At 37.7% G+C, this 19649-nt stretch overlaps 1 protein-coding gene across 1 annotated transcript in view; it reads right to left on the reverse strand.

The window, feature by feature from the left end:
* Window positions 1-19649, reverse strand: part of ARID1B (AT-rich interaction domain 1B) — a 335100-nt gene that overhangs the window by 241564 nt on the left and 73887 nt on the right. The window contains 1 exon segment of the mRNA XM_054394179.1: window positions 11108-11254. Within this exon segment, the coding sequence (XP_054250154.1) occupies window positions 11108-11254 (147 nt within the window).

Here is a 19649-nt window from a genome sequence, read left to right on the forward strand (position 1 = left end):
AGGTAGAGAATTAGTTGCATGACCATCCTCTCTTTCTCTGAGGTCTGAAGACTCAAAGGATCTGTTTGACAATCTTTAAAACCAGCCACCATGTGGAAAAACATCTTAGACCAAGAAGTGGAAAGAAAACAATTTACAGAACAAGAACTGGAATTTCCAGAATGAAGCACCCACCAGCAGAAGCTACTGCACAATACAACAGTTTAAGACAAGAGCAGCAAACAATTTCTTTAATCTTTGAGATAGAAAAGTCTTCACCATCACCTCTACAACAACAGTTTTTTCAAAAGAGTGTATTTCCAACTGGGCTGGTGTTGGCAGTGACAAGAGGACAGTGTGAGGGGGTGGAGAACAAGTGAAAGAAGTGATAAAAACTTAAAACTCTGAGAGCAGGTCACCGAATACTCTTTAATGTAGCAACAACAAAAAAGACATTTAATTAGAAGTTTATGAAGGATACAGAAAATAAATATTAATAATTGAAGATGTTCACTGTATATAAGAAAATTTGGGCAGACAAAAAAAACTAGTGGTAAATTTTATGACAGGAGTTATTAGCAAACTTATTTCCCCTACCTCTGAGAAAAATAGTGTTTTATTTTAAAGACCATAAAGAAATACTGCTGCATTGCAAGTAGCCATGAGGAGTAATTTACAAGATCACTGAAATTTGGAATATATACTTCTCATACAGAACTAAGAGAAACAGAATACAAAACAAACAAAACCTTCCTACTACTCAGATTTATTAGTACTTTTGAGACTTCACAACTTTATCATGTAATTTGTACTATAATATTTGTATTTTACATTTCTTAAAAAAGAATTTGTGCATTTATATTGTAAAACATTTGTGTAGACAACTTTGTCTACAAACAGCCATCAGATTAATGGATCACAATGTAAATGACTATTACATGATCAAGTATCTTTTGATAAACACACTATCCTGTTTAACTTAGTCTTAAATTTCAGAGGTACAATTATTTCTGATATACTAATTTTGCTCTCAGAATAACAGTTTAAAACTCATCATTGAGTTACAAGGATAGTGGTACGGAGAGCAACAATAGTTAAGATTATTAATCTCAAAAAAAAAAAAAAGGTTTTATCAGCCTACATTCCAATAGTTTTACTATCAAGTTAATTAATAGACTCCTATGCTAATATCTAAATGCCAGACAATTAATGGCACTGAACTATTAATGGCTTTGTCTTTGCTCTTGTAGAGTTATTTTATAAAGCAAATGCAATTCTATCACTTCACTGATTTAATGCAGGCTTTGTGAGGTTAATATTCCCAAGTAATCGCAAAATAAAGTACTGCTTTAATTAACCTTCTGTAATTTAAATACTGAGAAAAATCAGCAACTATAAATAATACCACCATCATAACAACAACAATAATAAAACTCTGTGGATCCAAGCCAAATCATTGATTTAAGAACTTTGAGAAATACACTTGAACACGTGTATCTTTCTGCATTTCTCAATTCATTAAAAAGACTTTTTTTTCTTGCAAGCACAAAAGCTGTGATATGTCTGCTAGGTTTGGAATGATACAAACCCACAAGAATAAAAATTAAAAACCAGCAGGGTACAGGTGGTCATGAAAATTCCTGCCAAATGGGCTTGCAATGTGCTCTGACCCATCTCATCTGACTATCTGGCTAGATACCATCAAACCCCCAACAGCAGCAGATGCCTGAAGAGGTGCACTTGCTGCTTTCTCAGTAGAAGAAAACTGACCTTCAAAATTCCTCCTTCAAACTGCAAATGGCAATGGTTTTCTACTGAAAGTAGGCTTTAATAGACAAATACAACAAAAGCACAGACAGACTGGGAAAATGTTTAACTACAACGAGGGAACTGTAAACTATAGGCGCCATACAATTGCTGAGACAACACAGAGGCAAACAAATACTTTTCACTGACAGCCCTTCGGAAGATTGTAGGACAGAAGCATAAAAAAAGCTTCCTACATTTTATACATATACAGTAATAACACTTCGCAAGATAAAATACTCCTTTCCCTGTAATATCACTTAAATTCCAATTACTACGAAGACAGATAACATGTGAGGGGTAATTGTATATGCTAACTTTAAAGGCTTTGGACCAAATAGACAGGGGTTGATTTTATTTGGCTAAGTTGATCACCAGATCTGTAAATGGTCTCTTTAAAATAAAAGGGTAGGAAAGTCTCCTTGAAGTCTGAATGCAGTTTTTTGGGTTAGGTCAACATACCTTCAACAAAAATAAGCCTGCACACCTGCAAGTGCTGCTCCACGCTAGGTTCTCAATTTTGTGTTCATGCTCAGGTGTGAGCTTACAGACAATTATCCTTGCTTCTTCTGCTTGCGTATTCCTGATAGCTCCTTGGCTCTGAGAGATCATTCTCCAAGTCTGACAAGCTAGCACCTATTGCAATCTTAGAAATACAGATATAAATCACTGAGGGGATAAAGAGGAAGGTTTGACACGTTTCCTGGAGTGATATAAGCAATACTGAGCAAACACAGCATTCCACAAATGCACAATAATCAGCTATTCCCACCACTGCAAAAAGATGCAGTACAACAGGAGTCATGGTTTCATTGAACTCCTGAGCTGAGAAGGCAACCTCCAGCACACAGATCAATAGCCACATGCTTAACACTTATTTCCTATTATAGCACCATTATGATTATTAAATAAGACTTTATAAAAGCAGAAATCTAACTGGCAAAGACTTCAATCAGTTAACTGCTCATTGAACCAACACAGGTTCGAACTTCCTGGAAACATCATGTGGCTAACAAAGGCTCAAAAAGGTTACATTAATTTTATGCAGAAGACCAGTATGGGTCTGAAGTATTTCAACAGTTTGTTTTTTAAATCACTTCAGACTTCACCACAGGAAAATGACAATCGCCTTTCAGAGATGCTGGTCACTAGTGTCTTGTCTGGAAGCCAGGATATTTCGCTTGTGGTGTGCAAGTGTGGAAGTCAGCTGCTGAAAGCCTGCTCTACCTCCCTCCCCTCAAAGTCCAGCCAAGCTTTATTACAGATAAAAATGTCAAGACTGCACTCTGCCTTTTGATATCTATGCAATCTGTCTGAAGCTTGCTGGCAACAAAACACTAAGAGTACCAAAACAGATCCCATCATAGCGAGTTATACTGGGTTTTTCCCCTGGTGCCACAGAAAGTGTATGGAAAAGCTGGTACAAGTACAAGAATTTTCACCCAAGTGCTCTCATTTGGCATGTGCCTGCTCAGTACTAGCCAGCAGTTCTGATTTCTGAAAGCCAGCCAACAAGCACACCTCAGAAGTTAAAATTCTTAGTGACATGAATTTGGGTCAAATGGTTTAAATGAATCACTTCTTCCTTATACCTCTTCATTCTGTGAAGAAAAGAATTGCTTCTAAGCTAAAACCAAGCCCAGCATTTCAACGACAACGTGATATATACAGGGCATTAGGCACCTCTGTTGCTGAGACAACAGAAGCCGTGAAGGATTTATGGTACACAACAAATAGTAGTGTCAGCCACTGATGATGATGGCAGGCAAAAATCTCTTCTGAACATTACATTTGATTGTGAGAGCCCATATAACTCTAATAGCCAACTTCCACAAAGCATGCTTTCCTACATGCCTGCAGCAAATGTCAGATTAACATACAAGCTTGTTCTTTCCCAGATTTCCTGTGGTTCATAATACAACAAATATTAAGTGCAACCACTCATCTAGTGGTAGATTATTACAGATGAAAAAGTTAAAAGGACAGAAGGAGCAACAGGTTTTATTTCAACTTTAAGAAGCAACATATATCTGGCTGCAGCTTAAAGAAGTTTAAATTGTATTTGTGACTAAACTACAGTACAGTAAACTGCTAATTCTGTGCCAGCTTCTAGTAACTTAAGAGTGAAGATTTTGTTAAAAAAAGTAATTGCACTGAGGTATAAAACTTAAATTTGGACTCATCAAGGATTGTCTGTACATACTAATGGATTTGGTATTTGCACGTAACACGATTATTCCTAACTCAGAACAACGGTATTTCTGCACAGTGTTACACCTCAAAACAGCTTGACAATGTTAATTAACATGCTTCTTATTAAACAGTTAAGAGAACCTTTTTTCAGCTTACATTGAATTTAAAAACAAGACTTCATCCTCACTGCACCAAAACCCAATTTAATAATTTGATGCATTTTGCCACAATACAATTTGTTCTGTTTTCATGACAGTCACACAGCTTGGACATGAAAACAGATTAATTAGTTTCACATTTTGCTCATATTTTCAAAGACTGTTTCAAATCAAGTAGTGTTTTATCTATTCTACCTTGCACTGACTCAACAGAAGAAACAGATGTCTGTGCAAGAACATTCTCATCATCGTTTTGGGCTTGCGACGGAGATTAGTTCAAACCACTACCACCAGTTCCAGAACAAACCTGAAATGTATGGCATCCATTGCTGCCTGTTCAGCAAAATGGAGAAAAGCTGCAGACCCCTGTGGGAATGTTAAGTGGTCCCCAGCTAACTGCCCAGAGACCAACCAAGGAATAATCAGAGATAGCTCACACACACATGATCACACATGCCATCTTCCTGCTTTGGATGCCTTTCTACCTGATACTATCAAAACAACACACAAATGCTTTCCAGTCTGAACTGCATTTGTCCCTAGCCCACTCCCAAAAAGACCAACAAAACCAAACCACTAGTTAGTCTATTATATTTGTCCTATGACAGTCTACCTTGAAAAAAACAACAAACCAACCAACCAACCAACCAACAAACCCCACCAAAACAAAACAAACAAAACAAAACCCACAACCAACACCAAACTCATCAAGGTCAGTAGGTCTCATCAACAGGTAAAGTATTATACAGGTGGGAAAGGAGGTTTTGGGCAGCTTTTAAAATATTTAAATAAGGGCTGAGAGTAAGGGAGTCTTGTTTGTTTGCTTGTTCATAAAGCATTTTCTCCTTTTAAATAAAAAGACTAGAGTGTCTGAACTACCTGAATATTCCTTTAAGGCACTTAAAAATTTAAAAATAGTAGCCACAAGTGAATGATTTAGAAACAAACACAGCACCTCTTCATGCACACTGTTAACAAGAAGACCAGTGCTAAGAAGAGTGCACACATGTGCCCCACCTCAAGGACCTGCTACAATTTTCTCCTCCTTTAATCTCATGTTTGTATGTGAGAAAAGGCATCAACATAATCCCCATTCATAATGGAAACCAGAACACTCCCATGAACGTTTAATTGAAAGAATGACTTCAGGTTAAGAGTAGCAGGTGTAGAATAAATTCACTTTTTTGTTTAACTAAGTGTGAGACCATAATTATTTTGCAGATCCATTTCAACTGTCAAAAAATTATATGGTCCCAACTCACAATAATAAACCTCAAAGGCACGATCCTATCCCAATACATACGAACACGTGCTACATAAAAAACAAGAAAATATACAAACATGTCTGTTTAAAAGCCATTTGGAAAACATAATAACCCAAAATATACATCACACTATCTTAACAAAATAATGTTTAATGATGACAGTTTAAGTTTGCAATTACATGACATTCTAGAGCAAAATATCACTTCTACTTATGGCAAAAGATTTAAAACTGCAAAAACAACTGAAGCATTTATTCATTTAGATGCCATTTCAAGATGAAAAACCCTGCCAAGGGCAACACTGTAGTAGTGTAGCACATCTTTTTCTCCTTTTTTTTCTCTTTTAAAAAAGAGCAGGGAAAGTGAAAAGAAGTTTAAAAAAAAAAAACAAACAAACCCACCACAAGGCGATATCTACATCTACTGGCAATATCTAATAAGCAATGAATCTACTACTGCAATAAATTTGCTGAAAACAAAGCTCTTCCTTTAATGGATTTTTACACAGCAGGCTCCTGATATGAAGAGGGGATGACTGATGCTGGCTTGCAATATGGCTCTATAGTAAACTATGCCAGTATTGCTATCAAATCACCTCTTATGAAACTCCCTTTTTGCCCACAATGCAATCAATTTAACAAAGATCTAAACAACTTACAGTTCAAACATTCAAATAAATCCCATTCTCCTCCTTCCCCTCTATGCTTACAAAAAGAATGGAAAGTTACCTGTCCCTGGAACAGTCCCAGGAATTATTTTATCTGTTTACTTTTATTGACAAGATTGCATATTGAATTGAGGTGAGTCAAGGAAAAGCATCAATGGCTTCACACTTCCACAATACATGAGAATTGAAGACAAGAACCAATTCCAAGACAGAACACTACGAGTCATACCTGACTACAGAAGCTCACTCACATTATGTCTAAAAAAAAAAAAGGCAAAGATAAAACATTGTACATATGAAATTTTATATCAGTTTTCTCCCCATAATAAAGGAAACCAATGGCAAGGAAAAGTCCATCATCCATCTAGAATAAACACTATCTTCCAGCTTGATAATCTCCAACACAAGGGAAAAAGAAAATACAATCAGGAAAAGAAGACAAATTGAGAACTCCACTTTCTCTAGTCTGCCTTCTCTCTTCTCCATGCCAGTGTAAAAACAGTTTACTCATTTAAATCACAAGGGCAGCAGTCATGCAGACTGCTTATTCACCCTAAAACAGAACATGAAACTTCTTCACCTCACAGCTGCACCCCTGCTACAATGGCACGTTCAGTTTCCAATCCACCAGGCACAGAACAGCCTGCAAAATCCTTGAGGCAAAGGCTACCTTTTTGGTATGTAGTTGGAGAACAACCACAATAATAATATCCTGATCTGCAGCTGTGGCTATCATGAATTACTTCAGCATTATCAGTGATCTCTTGCTTTATGATCTAGCCATGCTCCCCAGTAAAAAAAAACTTGCAGTTTAAAGTTTTCCCCTAATTCTGGCTAGCCAGCATGAGGCAAAACCATCTTCAGAGGGAAGTCTCTCTTCTTGATGCTGACATCCTGAAACAATTGACTTAATACATTCCTCAAAGTTGTGACCATTCAAAACCAGGATTTTGCACCAACGTTGAGGGCAAAACCCAACAAAATCAGTATAAATGAACAAAAAAAAAGGTAAATGGAGAATACAGACAAAAAACCTCTTTTGCAAGCTGGAAAGAAAGAGCAAAACTAAAGATGACAGACTGTATGACTTAATTTCCTAATCGAACAGGACATACTGATATTTTTAAGAGTAAAAACAAGAAAGATGCACCAGCTGGTGCAACAGGTATTACATGATTTTGTAGTTAATTTTTAAATTCTCATTAGAATATGTAAAGCCAGTCATAGCAAAGCAGAATCACATAGGTTACAAAAGACCTGCAGTGGGAAGTCCTGTAGTCAAACCTCCAGTTCAAGGCAAGTCTAGTGAGAGTATGGCATATGAGGGCCTTGCCTAGCTGCATTTTGAGTATCTCCAAGCATGGAGATTCCAGTTTCTCTGGATTCCTTCCTGGTTTTGAAAACTCTCATGGTAATTTTGTGGTTGTTTTTTTTTTTTTTGCTTCTGCCAAGCTGTAACTTCCCTTGTTCCACAGTTTGTCCCTACTGTTTCTTGTCCTTCCATTGTGTACCTCTGATACAAGTTTAGCTCTGTTCTCCTCTACATCCTCCCTCAGACTTTCTCTTTGTGAGGCTGTGCGATATAAAAAATTCAGTGAACTCTGCCCTTAAAACTCCTGAAACTATATGAATACCTACTTCTTTTTTTCTTGCTATAATCTCAATCAAGTAAATTCTAATTTTTAAATTGTTTTCAAAGTCTCATATAATGGGTCTCATATAAGCAGAGACATGTATGCTTAAATGATCACTTTTATAAATTTGTCTCAGTAGCAGAATTCAACATATCCTTTCAAAGTTTTTGTTATCCTAGTATTGATTTTACTACTGTAGACTGGTTACCACTTGACAGTAACTCTACTATGTATCACCAGCACAGAAAGAGCACAGTTGCTGAACTATCCAAGTATAGACTGCAACTTTGTGTTAGGAATTTGTTTTCTTGATTACCAATTCTCAAAGAATGGGAAAGAACACAGTGGTGAGACTTTATGGAGAAACATCAGAGTGTTCATCTGATTACCCTTCTTGAGACAGGGAGTGTCTATGGAATTAATCTGGAGATGGTGAAAATAAAAGGAGCAAGCCCCAAGGTGTTAAGGGCTACTGGACCCAATGTACCATCTGAATTTGCAGATTCTGGCAAAAATTGACCTTGAGATGCTTGTACCACATTTGGCGCCTGGATTTAGACGCTGCTTCAGTGCACACAGTCTCAAGCTGCGCCAGGGGAAGTTTAGGCTGGAGGTGAGGAGAAAGTTCTTCACAGAGAGAGTGGTCGGCCATTGGAATGGGCTGCCCAGGGAGGTGGTGGAGTCACCATCCCTGGAGGTGTTCAAGAGGGGATTGGACATGGCACTTGGTGACATGGTTTAGATAGGCATGAGGTTTAGGGTGACAGGTTGGACTCAATGATCTTTGAGGTCTCTTCCAACCTTCTTGATTCTATTCTATTCTATTCTATTCTATTCTATTCTATTCTATTCTATTCTATTCTATTCTATTCTATTCTATTCTATTCTATTCTATTCTATTCTATTCTATTCTATTCTATTCTATTCTATTCTATTCTATTCTATTCTATTCCATTCCATTCCATTCCATTCCATTCCATTCCATTCCATTCCATTCCATTCCATTCCATTCCATTCCATCACATTGAAATCCTCAAAGAAGAAATCAGGCTACATAAAGGCTGGTATCTTCTACTTGTGAATTTGTCTCCTTTCTTTTTATCCGAGTTCTCTAAACTCCCTAATATATCACCAAACCATAGACTCATACGATGTTTTGAGTTGGAACTGACCTTAAAGATCATCTAGTTTTAACCCCCCTTGCATGGGTAGGGACACCTCTTACTAGATCAGGTTGCTCAAGGCACCACCCAGCCTGGCCTTGAACACTCTCAGGTTAGTGTCCATAACTTCTCTGGGCAACTTGTTCCAGTGCTCCACCACCCTCATGGTGAAGAATTTCTTCCTAATGTCTAATCTAAATCTAGCTTCTTCCATTTTGAAGCTAACCCTCATCCTGTCACTACAAGCCTTTGTAAAAAGTCCCTCTCCAGCTAATTTGTAGGGCCCTTTCAAATATTGGAAGGCTGCTGTAAAGTGTCCCCAGAGCCTTCTCCAGGATGAACAACTCCAACTCTCAGCCTGTCTTCATAGGAGAGGTGTACCTGCTGACCTTCTCATCCACCAGCACCCCTAAGTTCTTCTCCTCAGGACTGTTCTCTATCCATTCTCCACCCAGCCTGAGTTCAAGCTTGGATTGCCCTGCACTTGGCTTTGCTGAACATGGGATGCTTTACTCCCACATTTTGCCTTTATCCTCATCTACGATACACCCCTTCATTTCATTCCACAAACCTTCACTTTATTGGCAATGAGAGCAAATTATGTACTTGAAACATGTATCAACAGACAAATCAGTATCTTGCTATTTCACGAGTCTTCTACAGTTGGTCTGGTTTGAGTATTTTTTAAACTTAAATACTCAATCCATTCAACTGACAGTATTTAAGATACAATCAAGTATCCAAGACAGGAAAACAAATAAAAAAAACAAACAACAACAACCACCCAAAAAAAACCCCACCAAAACATTTCTATTTCACAAACTGTGATATGTAGACATGGTAACATCTATGTTTCTTCTATCTCCTATGCTGTACTACTAGGACTTTTATCTGCTAAGAACTTACCAATACGCCTGTGAACAGCATTTTTGAGTCAGACAAATCAAGCATTTAAAAAGGGAGAAAATTAAATTTAAAGACACAACTGCAATCTTTAAAGTTGCAGTTACATATAATCCAAATGATGGAAAGTGGTGACATTTACAGGAATATCATAGGTACAATTAAGAAATCTATTTCACAAACCATCCAGCATTTCAATGAAAAAAAGTTAATTCTCAATGGAATTTTAAAATGTAGATGAAGAAAAATTACCATTTAATTACAGACTGAAATTACCATAAGTTTATTTTAACAAAATCAAAGGAAGAGAGCTTCCTGTATCATTGCTACTTATGGCTACTTTTGTTAGCGTATATTACAAACATTTCTTAGTTCAAGCTAAGATTTCTACATTGCACCAGCATTATCCCAAAACGCTAATCAGCCATGCCTGACAGAATTCCCCAGTGATACGCAGCAAGTGTTGATGCTTCCACTAATACCCAGTCTTGAGCAACTCACTTTTGTTAGATTTCCCAGGATGGTGAGTATGCTTTAGCTTCATCTTTCCATTTCCAGATCACCTGTCTGTGATTAACAGAGCTGAGACTGCAGACAGAACTGAGCCTACACGTTCAGCCGCATCAGCTACGCACATCCATTTTGTTTAGTATCTAAATCTGGGTGTTTCTCAAGCTCTGGGAAGCAGACCCGTACACCATCCCTTCTGATCTTAGTTACAAACAGAATCACTTTAAATTAATTTTAATGGCTAACACAAAGCACAATCCAAGAACAGCAATGGATATTGAATTAAGCAGTTTCCCTAATTGGGTGTGCAAAATGACAATATTCAAATTAATAGCTGTAATATCATTTCAAAATACCTCTTAAGAAGCTCCCTGACAAGGCAGATACAAGATACCTTGAACTCACCTACCCTCAAATGAATTAAAACGAAAAAACAGTAGTGACCATGATAGATGAAGGAGCTCTCCACAGCATCTGTCTTGTGGGGGGAAAACAAAAACAAAGCAACAAAACCCCCCAGCCTCCACTGAAATCTGATCAAGAAACTGCTACTTCTTCTTAAAAGCAGAATTAATAGTTGCTGGGGTATATACACTGGCTTTATTTTAAAAACTGATACAAAACAAACCCTGAAAGTGTGTACAAATATATCTGTGTGTATATCTGCAAAGACTTTTCAGAAGGATGCTGTCTGATTCCATGTTTACTTAATTTGTGTTTGAACACTTCTCTCCAAAAGGGATGGAATGGGTTTTGTTCACACCACACAGATAATTTTCACACTTTCAGCTCCATGGAGACCATCAGTAGCAGAGACCATCCTGCTTACCTGCTGAGCCTGATACCTCTGCTGGGCCTGTGACAGATATTGTGCCTGGGGTGGCAGATGCTGAGGCTGTGGCTGCTGGTTGTAGTACGGCTGCTGGCCCTGCTGGCAGTAGCCACTTACACCTTGCTGACCATACTGAGGTGGGATCTGTTGGAAGAACCAAGAAAAGTAAATGAATGAGTTGAGGCAGGAGGCCATGAAATCAAGCTATGTCACACCTGTACAGCAGTCTGATCAGAAGCAATATCCTCAGCTATGCACCTGACCCAACAGTCCTACTCGTTTACTTTGCAGTTGATGTAAGCTCTTAGATTCTCTTGCTTGAGCAGGAGTAAGCCTGAGTGCTCTGTATAGTTACTCTTTTCAGGAAGAGCTTCTAAGGAAAATTCTATGCTTCTGAACATCACAATCCCATAACACCCAGCCCTACAATGAAGAAGCAGTTATTTTAAATGTTTGCTCTCCATGGGCATGCTACTGAGGCAAATTGACAGAGGAATTCTTCTGGCATACTGACACAAAAGTAAATTTGTGGGGGAAAAAGCACAACTCCAAAACCAACTTTGAAAGATAATCCTTTCCTTTTGTTGTAAAAATAAAAGCACTAATTTTTGTGAAATGTTTTGCCTACAACACCCAGATTTTTAGCATTTCTGTATTTGAGCCTTACACAAAAAACTTGGGATTTGTCAAGTTTTTGTAAACTTCAATCTCTCTCAATCTCCCTTAGTAATATATCTTTTAAAACAAACAAAACCCCCCAAAACACCAGTGCAAACAAAATAATCTGTTATAGGTACTATGAACAGATAAATCAGCACACGTATTGTGTACTGAGACCCTCCCTACACATTGAGAATTTAAGTTATAACCAAATCAAGTTAATTACAATGTCAGTCTGTCTGTAAGCTTTGTATCAACAGCCACTGACATGTTCTTGGGGCATCTGAAAGAGCACACTTTCAACCAGCTCCTCCTGATCATGTCTATATTCCCCAAATTGTAGGTGCTCATGCTTTTCTCCAAACACTGCTGTTGAGTACCATTTTAGATGAATAACTGATGTAACATAGGCCTCTCCCTTCTAGAATCTACCTCCTGTTGGTGCTGTACATCCCTGCTCTAAGCAAATGCTCTGATCCCTGAACTGTTCCCACTAAGTTTCTGAAACACTGATAAATCCACTTACTTAACTTGTAAACACATACCTGTTCTACCTGAAGATAACTTACTACATTAATTAATACAGTGATATTTGCCAGGTGATAACAGTAATACAAAGACAAATGTAAACACCTGTTTAGACTGATTTTATTATCACAACTTGATTTGCTCCTATTGCCAGAACTTGGTAGTCTTACTTCTTGCTGACTTCAGGTCCCAAGGCACCATAACCCCACTTCTGCACCTGCTCTCTTTGCTTGCACTTCCTTTTGCTTAACCATTATTTCACAGGCAGTGAGAGATTTCTGTGACCAAAGCAATGCTTTCTGACAAATACCCTCTCCCTGCTGATGCATAAATGAGACTATTTAACGCAAATTTAAAAGGGTGTGTTGGAATATCATCGGGCAACAGACAGCTGGAGCCTGGGATCTTACAGAAGACCTTGGTGATCTGCCTGTCAGCTGCAAAGGTCACAGAGCCTGGACTGGTTCCTAGGAAATGTTGAGGAGAAACCTATGTTGTTGTCCATCTGAGTCCTCGTAACAAGAAGAAAAGGAAACATATTCTGACAGTAAAATATGGGCTTCTAGAAAGATGGAAGAAGAAAAAGATAATTTGAACGTCTGGCTCATAGGATGGGGACATAGAAAGAGATCAGATTCATCAGAAACTGGAGTATTTCCAGGATAAAAATACAGGAGTAACAGAGCACACTTGAACACAGGAGTCAGGATGTTGGTACCTAAGGATCAAGAAAGTGAAATTTAAACTGAAGAGCAGGAATTAAGAGAACACACGATTCAAAAGTACTGCATGGAGATTTTGGGTTGTCAAGCAAAGGTGCGAACAGGAATCAAAGAACGAAAACATACAGTCAACTGCAAAGTAAAGAGGGTTTTAAAGAAAATCCAACAACACATGGTCTTCTACACAAAAGAAGGGAAGTAGAAGATAAACTGGATCATTGTAATATCAAGACAAACAAAAGCACTATCAGCAGTTGTACAAGAAGACTGAGTGTGGAGACCACCAAGCATGGCAAAACCATGGCAACGCTAACAGCAGCACATAAAGCAAGATCAGCAAAGGTATAGTGCAAGACTGTATAGAAGGATATTTCAAGTCCTCCCATGAAGACTGAGCAAGCAGAGAGACCAAAGCACAAGACAGAGGTGGTTCCATGGAGCTGCTGCTTAAGGTGTCTGCAAGAGGAGCTGCTACCTTTGGCTCAGACCTGAGCAAGAGTCAACTACTTCTGCATTGTATACAGCTGCAGAACCACTATGTACCAATGACCATAACACAGCTAAACTGAACATCTCTACAGGAACACTGAAAAGACAAGCAAGCAATCTACTATTATTGTGCTTCAAAAAGTATAAATACATAAAAAAGAGAAAGCTTGTTAAAATGAAGTTCTAACAGACAGATATGAGGAAAAAAATCTGACTGGCAGCATCAAAGCAGCTTAACAACAACTACATGGAAAGCACAGTACTAACATTCACCATTTATTAAGAGAGGCTTGAGAAGAGCAAAGGGACATGCCTGGCTCATGGCAGGTTTCTAGAAGCAAAAAAGGCATCCTTCAATAAGCCAACACCACATCCGAATGCAAACTCTGGCAGTTCAAATGTAGTAAGACCAGCCAGAAAGAATTGGAGGAACAGCTAAGATAGGGAATCAAGTGAGTAATGAATCATTCCTTCAAACCCATCAAAACCTGGAGATCTGCCAGAGAGTCTGAAATGCCCAGTGACGATCAAGGTATAAAAAGAGATTCAGAGAAATGAGACCATCAAATATTAATTTTTTTTTTTCCCTTACTGTGCACTGTGGAATAATCCTGTGAGGTTTCCATGCTGGAGTTCTCCTTTGTGAGGGGCTCCATTGAGGGAATCTGATGGGACTATTCATGGAGCAATATGACAAATGAACAGTGAGAGATGCTCAAGACCACACAGAGGTCTAAACAAGCTCCAAGAATGAAATAGCTGAATTACTACTGACAGTACACAATCTACCTTGGTACCGCCTTGATGGGTGAAAAATGGAGTTATTGCTTTAAAACAACCCAACAAAACAAAATCAAATATTTAAGACAATAAAGGACTGATGACTCTTCTGGATAAATTAGTACAGACAAGAATCAAGATTTGAATTAGGAAACATCAACACAGCTTTTGCAAAGAAAAAATACCTCTCTACAGCCTTCTTGGATTTATTAGGAAGGGTCAAACATAAAGATTCAGAGAAATGCAACAAGAATGATCAAAGGTATGGAACAATTTCTCCATAAGGAAGCTATAGTCCAAGAAAAAGATACCAGGATAGAAGCTACAAAACCATCTTGTCCAATACAACAAATAGGAGATACTAAATGAAGCTGGTAGAAGCAAAATTCAAAATGAGAGGAAGGTTCTCTAGTCACAGAGGTAGTGGACCTTTGAAACCCCTTGCAAAATTATGTTTCGAAAGATGAAATTTTGTGTAGGCTCAAGCAAAAACTGGGTATGTTCACAGAAGACACATTCTCTAATGGTTACCAAACACATAGAGCCAAATCTGACTCAGGACATCCCTGAACTGAAAATAGTTGGAGGCTTGAAGAGCAGTGCGGGAAGTATTGCATGCTTACTTTAATTCTGACTTTTCTCTAGGCATCCAGTTAAAACCACCCCTGAAAGCAGAATATGAGGCTACAGGAATCCTTGATCTGATACGGTATAGCCATGCCTATGTTCTATCCACCTCTCTGCAATACTTAACTGTGCCCTCTGAAAAAGTAATTTGCTCTGTGAGGTATTAAGCAACAAATATAAGCAACCTGAAGAGGCAATAACACTTTGATTGCTAGAAGCTGGATGCCTGCTCCAATTTCTGAAATGTCTACCCTACAATCTGCTTCCGGATACTTTTGTTAAAAACTGTACTGGGCTCTTCCGACCTTATCTATCAGCTACTATGTTGGAATTTTCCTCTGTATTCTCCCAGGTCATCTCTCCAATGCAAACTGGTTTCAAACAAATAAAAATCCCAAAGCAACAACAAAAAGCCCCACAAAAAACCCCAAAACCAAGCAAACAAAAAACCCCGAATCACCAAACACCCTCAAATTGCACCAAACAAAAATGCAACATGTACTTCTAGATGCCATATTCTTCAGTGCAGAGACCCATCACCACTACCTTAGCAGAACACTTAGTATAATTTCTGTGGGTATTTAAATAAATAAACAACAACATGCAAATTAATCCTCCTGCTTTACTGATGGGGATCACAAGATACTGCTTATGGACAAATGTTTATTAAACAGCATATAAAAAAGCCTAATTAAAATCTCCCCAGAACAAAACAAATCTGAAGGCAATTACTTACAACACCTAAGAGTGAATGACCCAAGCATTTTTCTTCTTCATAAGGTAAACACTCCCTTCCCTTTCTCCCTTACACCCACATTCTTTGTGGCCATATAACACAGGAGGTAACAATTTGGGAAATTCTGTGTGTCTGTTGTAACGTTTGCATTCTTGGGTCAATTTAAGAGAAAATAGGCACAGGTTTGAATCTATTTCTAGACAAACACAGAAACCGTAAAAATTACTTAGCTTCCTATCTGACTTGCACAGTACAAAAAGCATTATTTGGAAAAAATATGACTGACCATCAGTGATTAAACCACTCTGAACATGAACAAGGAAAGGATGAGAATGAAAAAGGAATAAAATTGGCAGTCAGAATGAGGAAGTGCTAGAAATCCAATTAAACCTCTAACTTAGCCCATTATCTCTAATTCTTGCTTGAACAAGGGGTCCTGTACCTGACACTCTCTGTCCAGGTAATACCTAGATAGTAATGGAAGCGCTAAACAATTTTTGCATGCATAATCTATAACTAATGTCAAAGAAGAAGGATCATTAGACAGCATTACGGTCATTATATTTTGTTTTTTATTACAATGAAACAGAGTTAGCCTGTTAGCATAGGTACACTAATAATACCAGCAAGATGCAGCAACTGCACTTATAAGCCATCCTAATGGCTAGATCTAGCCAGTAATGGAAGAAACTTTACATGTCCCTTATCACAGAAAGCTCTGTCAAGGCACTCTGGGACCCACCTGAGCATGCCAGTCACCATGACATCCTGACTACACAGAAAGAATCCCGGGAGCATCAATCATTGCTTCCCCTTGCAATCTATTTGTGTCCTAAAAGTAAGGCAGACCCTGGACAATGTCAGTAGCAGGCAACAGCAGAGGTCAGAACTCTTGAACCACAGTATAATGATATAAAAATCAGGGTGGGGACACACACACAGTGGTGTGTGTGGCCTGATTAGCACTAAGCCCTACTTACAGAGAGAAGAAAATCTTAACTCCAAAGGCAGGGGTAAGGGTGGCAGTCAGAAGAAAGGACGACACTACCTGATTCAATGGCCTGCTTCCCTGAGAAACAGTGAAACAGACATGAACATTGTGAAACAAGTGTCATCTTCAGAAATGTAATCATCAGTAATGTTCCACTTTCCTTGTAACATTATAATTACATAGAAATTAGAATACTCCACAACCCAGTACTTCAAACCAGGAGTTAAATAGCACACACATGCAGTCAACAAGACATTATTGTCAAAATTAATTCTTTTAATTTTACAGTGGTCACTTCAGTAATCATTATAAAGCAAGCTGTCACACTGTTCCCATCAAACCTTCAAGTAAAATTCTTCTATTTTTCTGAAATAGAAATTCTGGAATCCTTTGTTCTTAGATTTACAAAGCTAGACTTCTGCCCAAAAAAAAAAAATTTTTTTGAACCATGCATTTCTTCATACTTTTGAATAGAAAGTTGTAAGGGGAAACTAACCCACTGACTTTGATGTACTTAAAAATAAAATTAAAAAAAAATATATATGTTTCAGTTCATATCTAGAAATTCTGAGTTCACACAAGTCCAGGTCTTCATCTGTATATTTACCTGGATTACAGAAAGAAGAAAAATATGCATATACAGTATTGGGAAATCCTCTGGCACACATTCAGGGGCAGGAAAAATTTTATCACAATTAGCACGGCATGGTCTTATGTCTCAAATCACCATGCCCAAGTCCAACAGGCTTAACAAAGGCTACAAGAATGCCTCTGACCCCAAAAAAAAATTAAAAATCTAAAATGAAATTAAATTTTAAAATGGTAACACCCAAGGCTATCAATCAGAGGTAAATCAGAAATCTGCGTGCTAAGGCATTTTATTCATACATTTTATAAATTCTATTATTTCTTATCACTTAGCTTTGACCTTTTGACAATACATTGATCACAACATTCACTTATGTCTTTCCTAGACTGTTTGTTTATACATTGAAATATGAACTTTAAAAATCTTATTAAGAACCTTTAAAATATTAACACTGGGTCTGATACAGGTCCACCCTGCAACTCAAAGCAAGGAAGCAAAAGAAGAAAAAGCATGTTTCTGTGCCACACAGCACAATAATTCCCATTCCAGAACCTGGAAGGTAGCATATTTTGCAGAGTCATTAAATGTAGGTCTATGTTGCAGACTACACTGCAGTACACAGATCTGCAAGCTAGTTGAAATATTTGAAGGTGCCTACACCAAATTTGTATCAGGTTGCTTTGCTGTGCTGTGTAGAAGAGTAAATTAAGTCAGAGGGGGATCCAAACTCTTGTAGATCATCTGCTTCTTGTACACAAGCAAGCAACTCTAGCACAGTTCACTTAAAAAGGTAGCTGAAACGTTTACAATACGCTGCAGCCTGCAATGCAGTCATACCCTGTACTACTGTTAACATCCAGGACAGAAAGGATAGGACTTCAAACACATGCCTGAAGCCCTCATTTCCTCTGAAAGTGCACAGCAGCACGATTACACCAGTTGTCACTGCAATGTATATGGCATCAAATGTGTACCTGTCATGAGGTACTCTCTATATGCTGCCTTTTACTGTAGCTTAAATCAAAGCAACATGAGCTAATTAGCACAGGCAGATTTCCCCTCTTTTAAAAAAGAGAGAGTATTAAAAAAATTAGAATGTAAAAAAAACTACAAAGATTACATGATTAAAAAACTCTCCAGTCAAAAAACATAGATGTTAAGGTTCCAAACCCAACATTAACTAAGCCATGTTGCACATATATAGCACCTTCTCTTTCTGATTTACGTTGTCAAAGGCATTTCATAAAATGCAGAGGATGTGAAATGTGGCTCAGTTAATGTGGCTGCTAGAATCGTATCATTTATGTTTTCTGGCTTCTTAGCTGTGCAACCTTCACATCTTATTAACATAGTTTTTTGCATAGACTGTAGTATGGAATAGTACTTATGTTTTATGTATTGACATATTTTTGATGTACTGAGATTTTGAATAAGTTTGCTATTCTTCATGATGAGAGCCAAATAAATAAAGACTACTACCACAAAACAGTCAATCATTTATAAGGAAAAGCAATATCTCTCCTTCCAAAAAAGAACACTTTGATTCCCTTGTCAGAAATTGATGAAAACTACCTCTGCCGTAAATGCTAAATCTACACCAGTACCACAACCACTTCCCACCCCTGCCTTCCCCTAAAAACAGCAAACAAACAAAAATAAAAAATGTCCATGTTTTATATGAGCTAAAATTAATTTCAAGGGAGAGGTAAACAGCTGAGTCTAGAAACAATACGCAGAAATCTTTCTTACACAAGAGCCTGATAGTGTTGATTTGTACAGTGCATTACAGTTTGAACTAATGCAACATTTGGTCCTTTCTACAGTTTAAGGGATGAATATATGATAATGACCAGTAAGAGATTTCCATAATGTTATACCCATTCCCTCAGAGCAATACTATAGAGAAGACTGAAAATTTGCAATAGAATTTTTTTCAGAAGTTATTTTTATATATTGTATTTAAAATAGGAATCATAGTGCCTATATATATACACACACACTTAACGAGTCAGATCTCTATTCTTATACGCTGCCTTCTACTTTTTAAGTGATCAAGACAATTAGAAGGGATCATGTAATCTTCTTAATTATTTGATTCCATTTTACAAATCAGCATAAGAAAAGGCACATCAGAACTGCTAGGACCAATGTAAGCTTCACCTGACCCCTACGGTGTTTCCAATAGTTGGTGCTTTAGTAAAATGCATTTTGGAAACCTTGTGTCTCACTCCACTAATAGCATGAAACTTACCAAGGAAATGCCAGCCTTTAGTCAAAGAAATATACAAAAGCCTGTTTTTAACCTGATTTTTAATCCTGTAACAAATAATTTATCACAGGCCACTTCTTATGGAGCTATGAATGGACTACACAAGTCTTGGGTGACCAAATACTATATTTGCCACTTATTGTCCAGG

The sequence above is a fragment of the Indicator indicator genome, chromosome 2, assembly GCF_027791375.1.
Source record: "Indicator indicator isolate 239-I01 chromosome 2, UM_Iind_1.1, whole genome shotgun sequence".
Classification (NCBI taxonomy): domain Eukaryota; kingdom Metazoa; phylum Chordata; class Aves; order Piciformes; family Indicatoridae; genus Indicator; species Indicator indicator.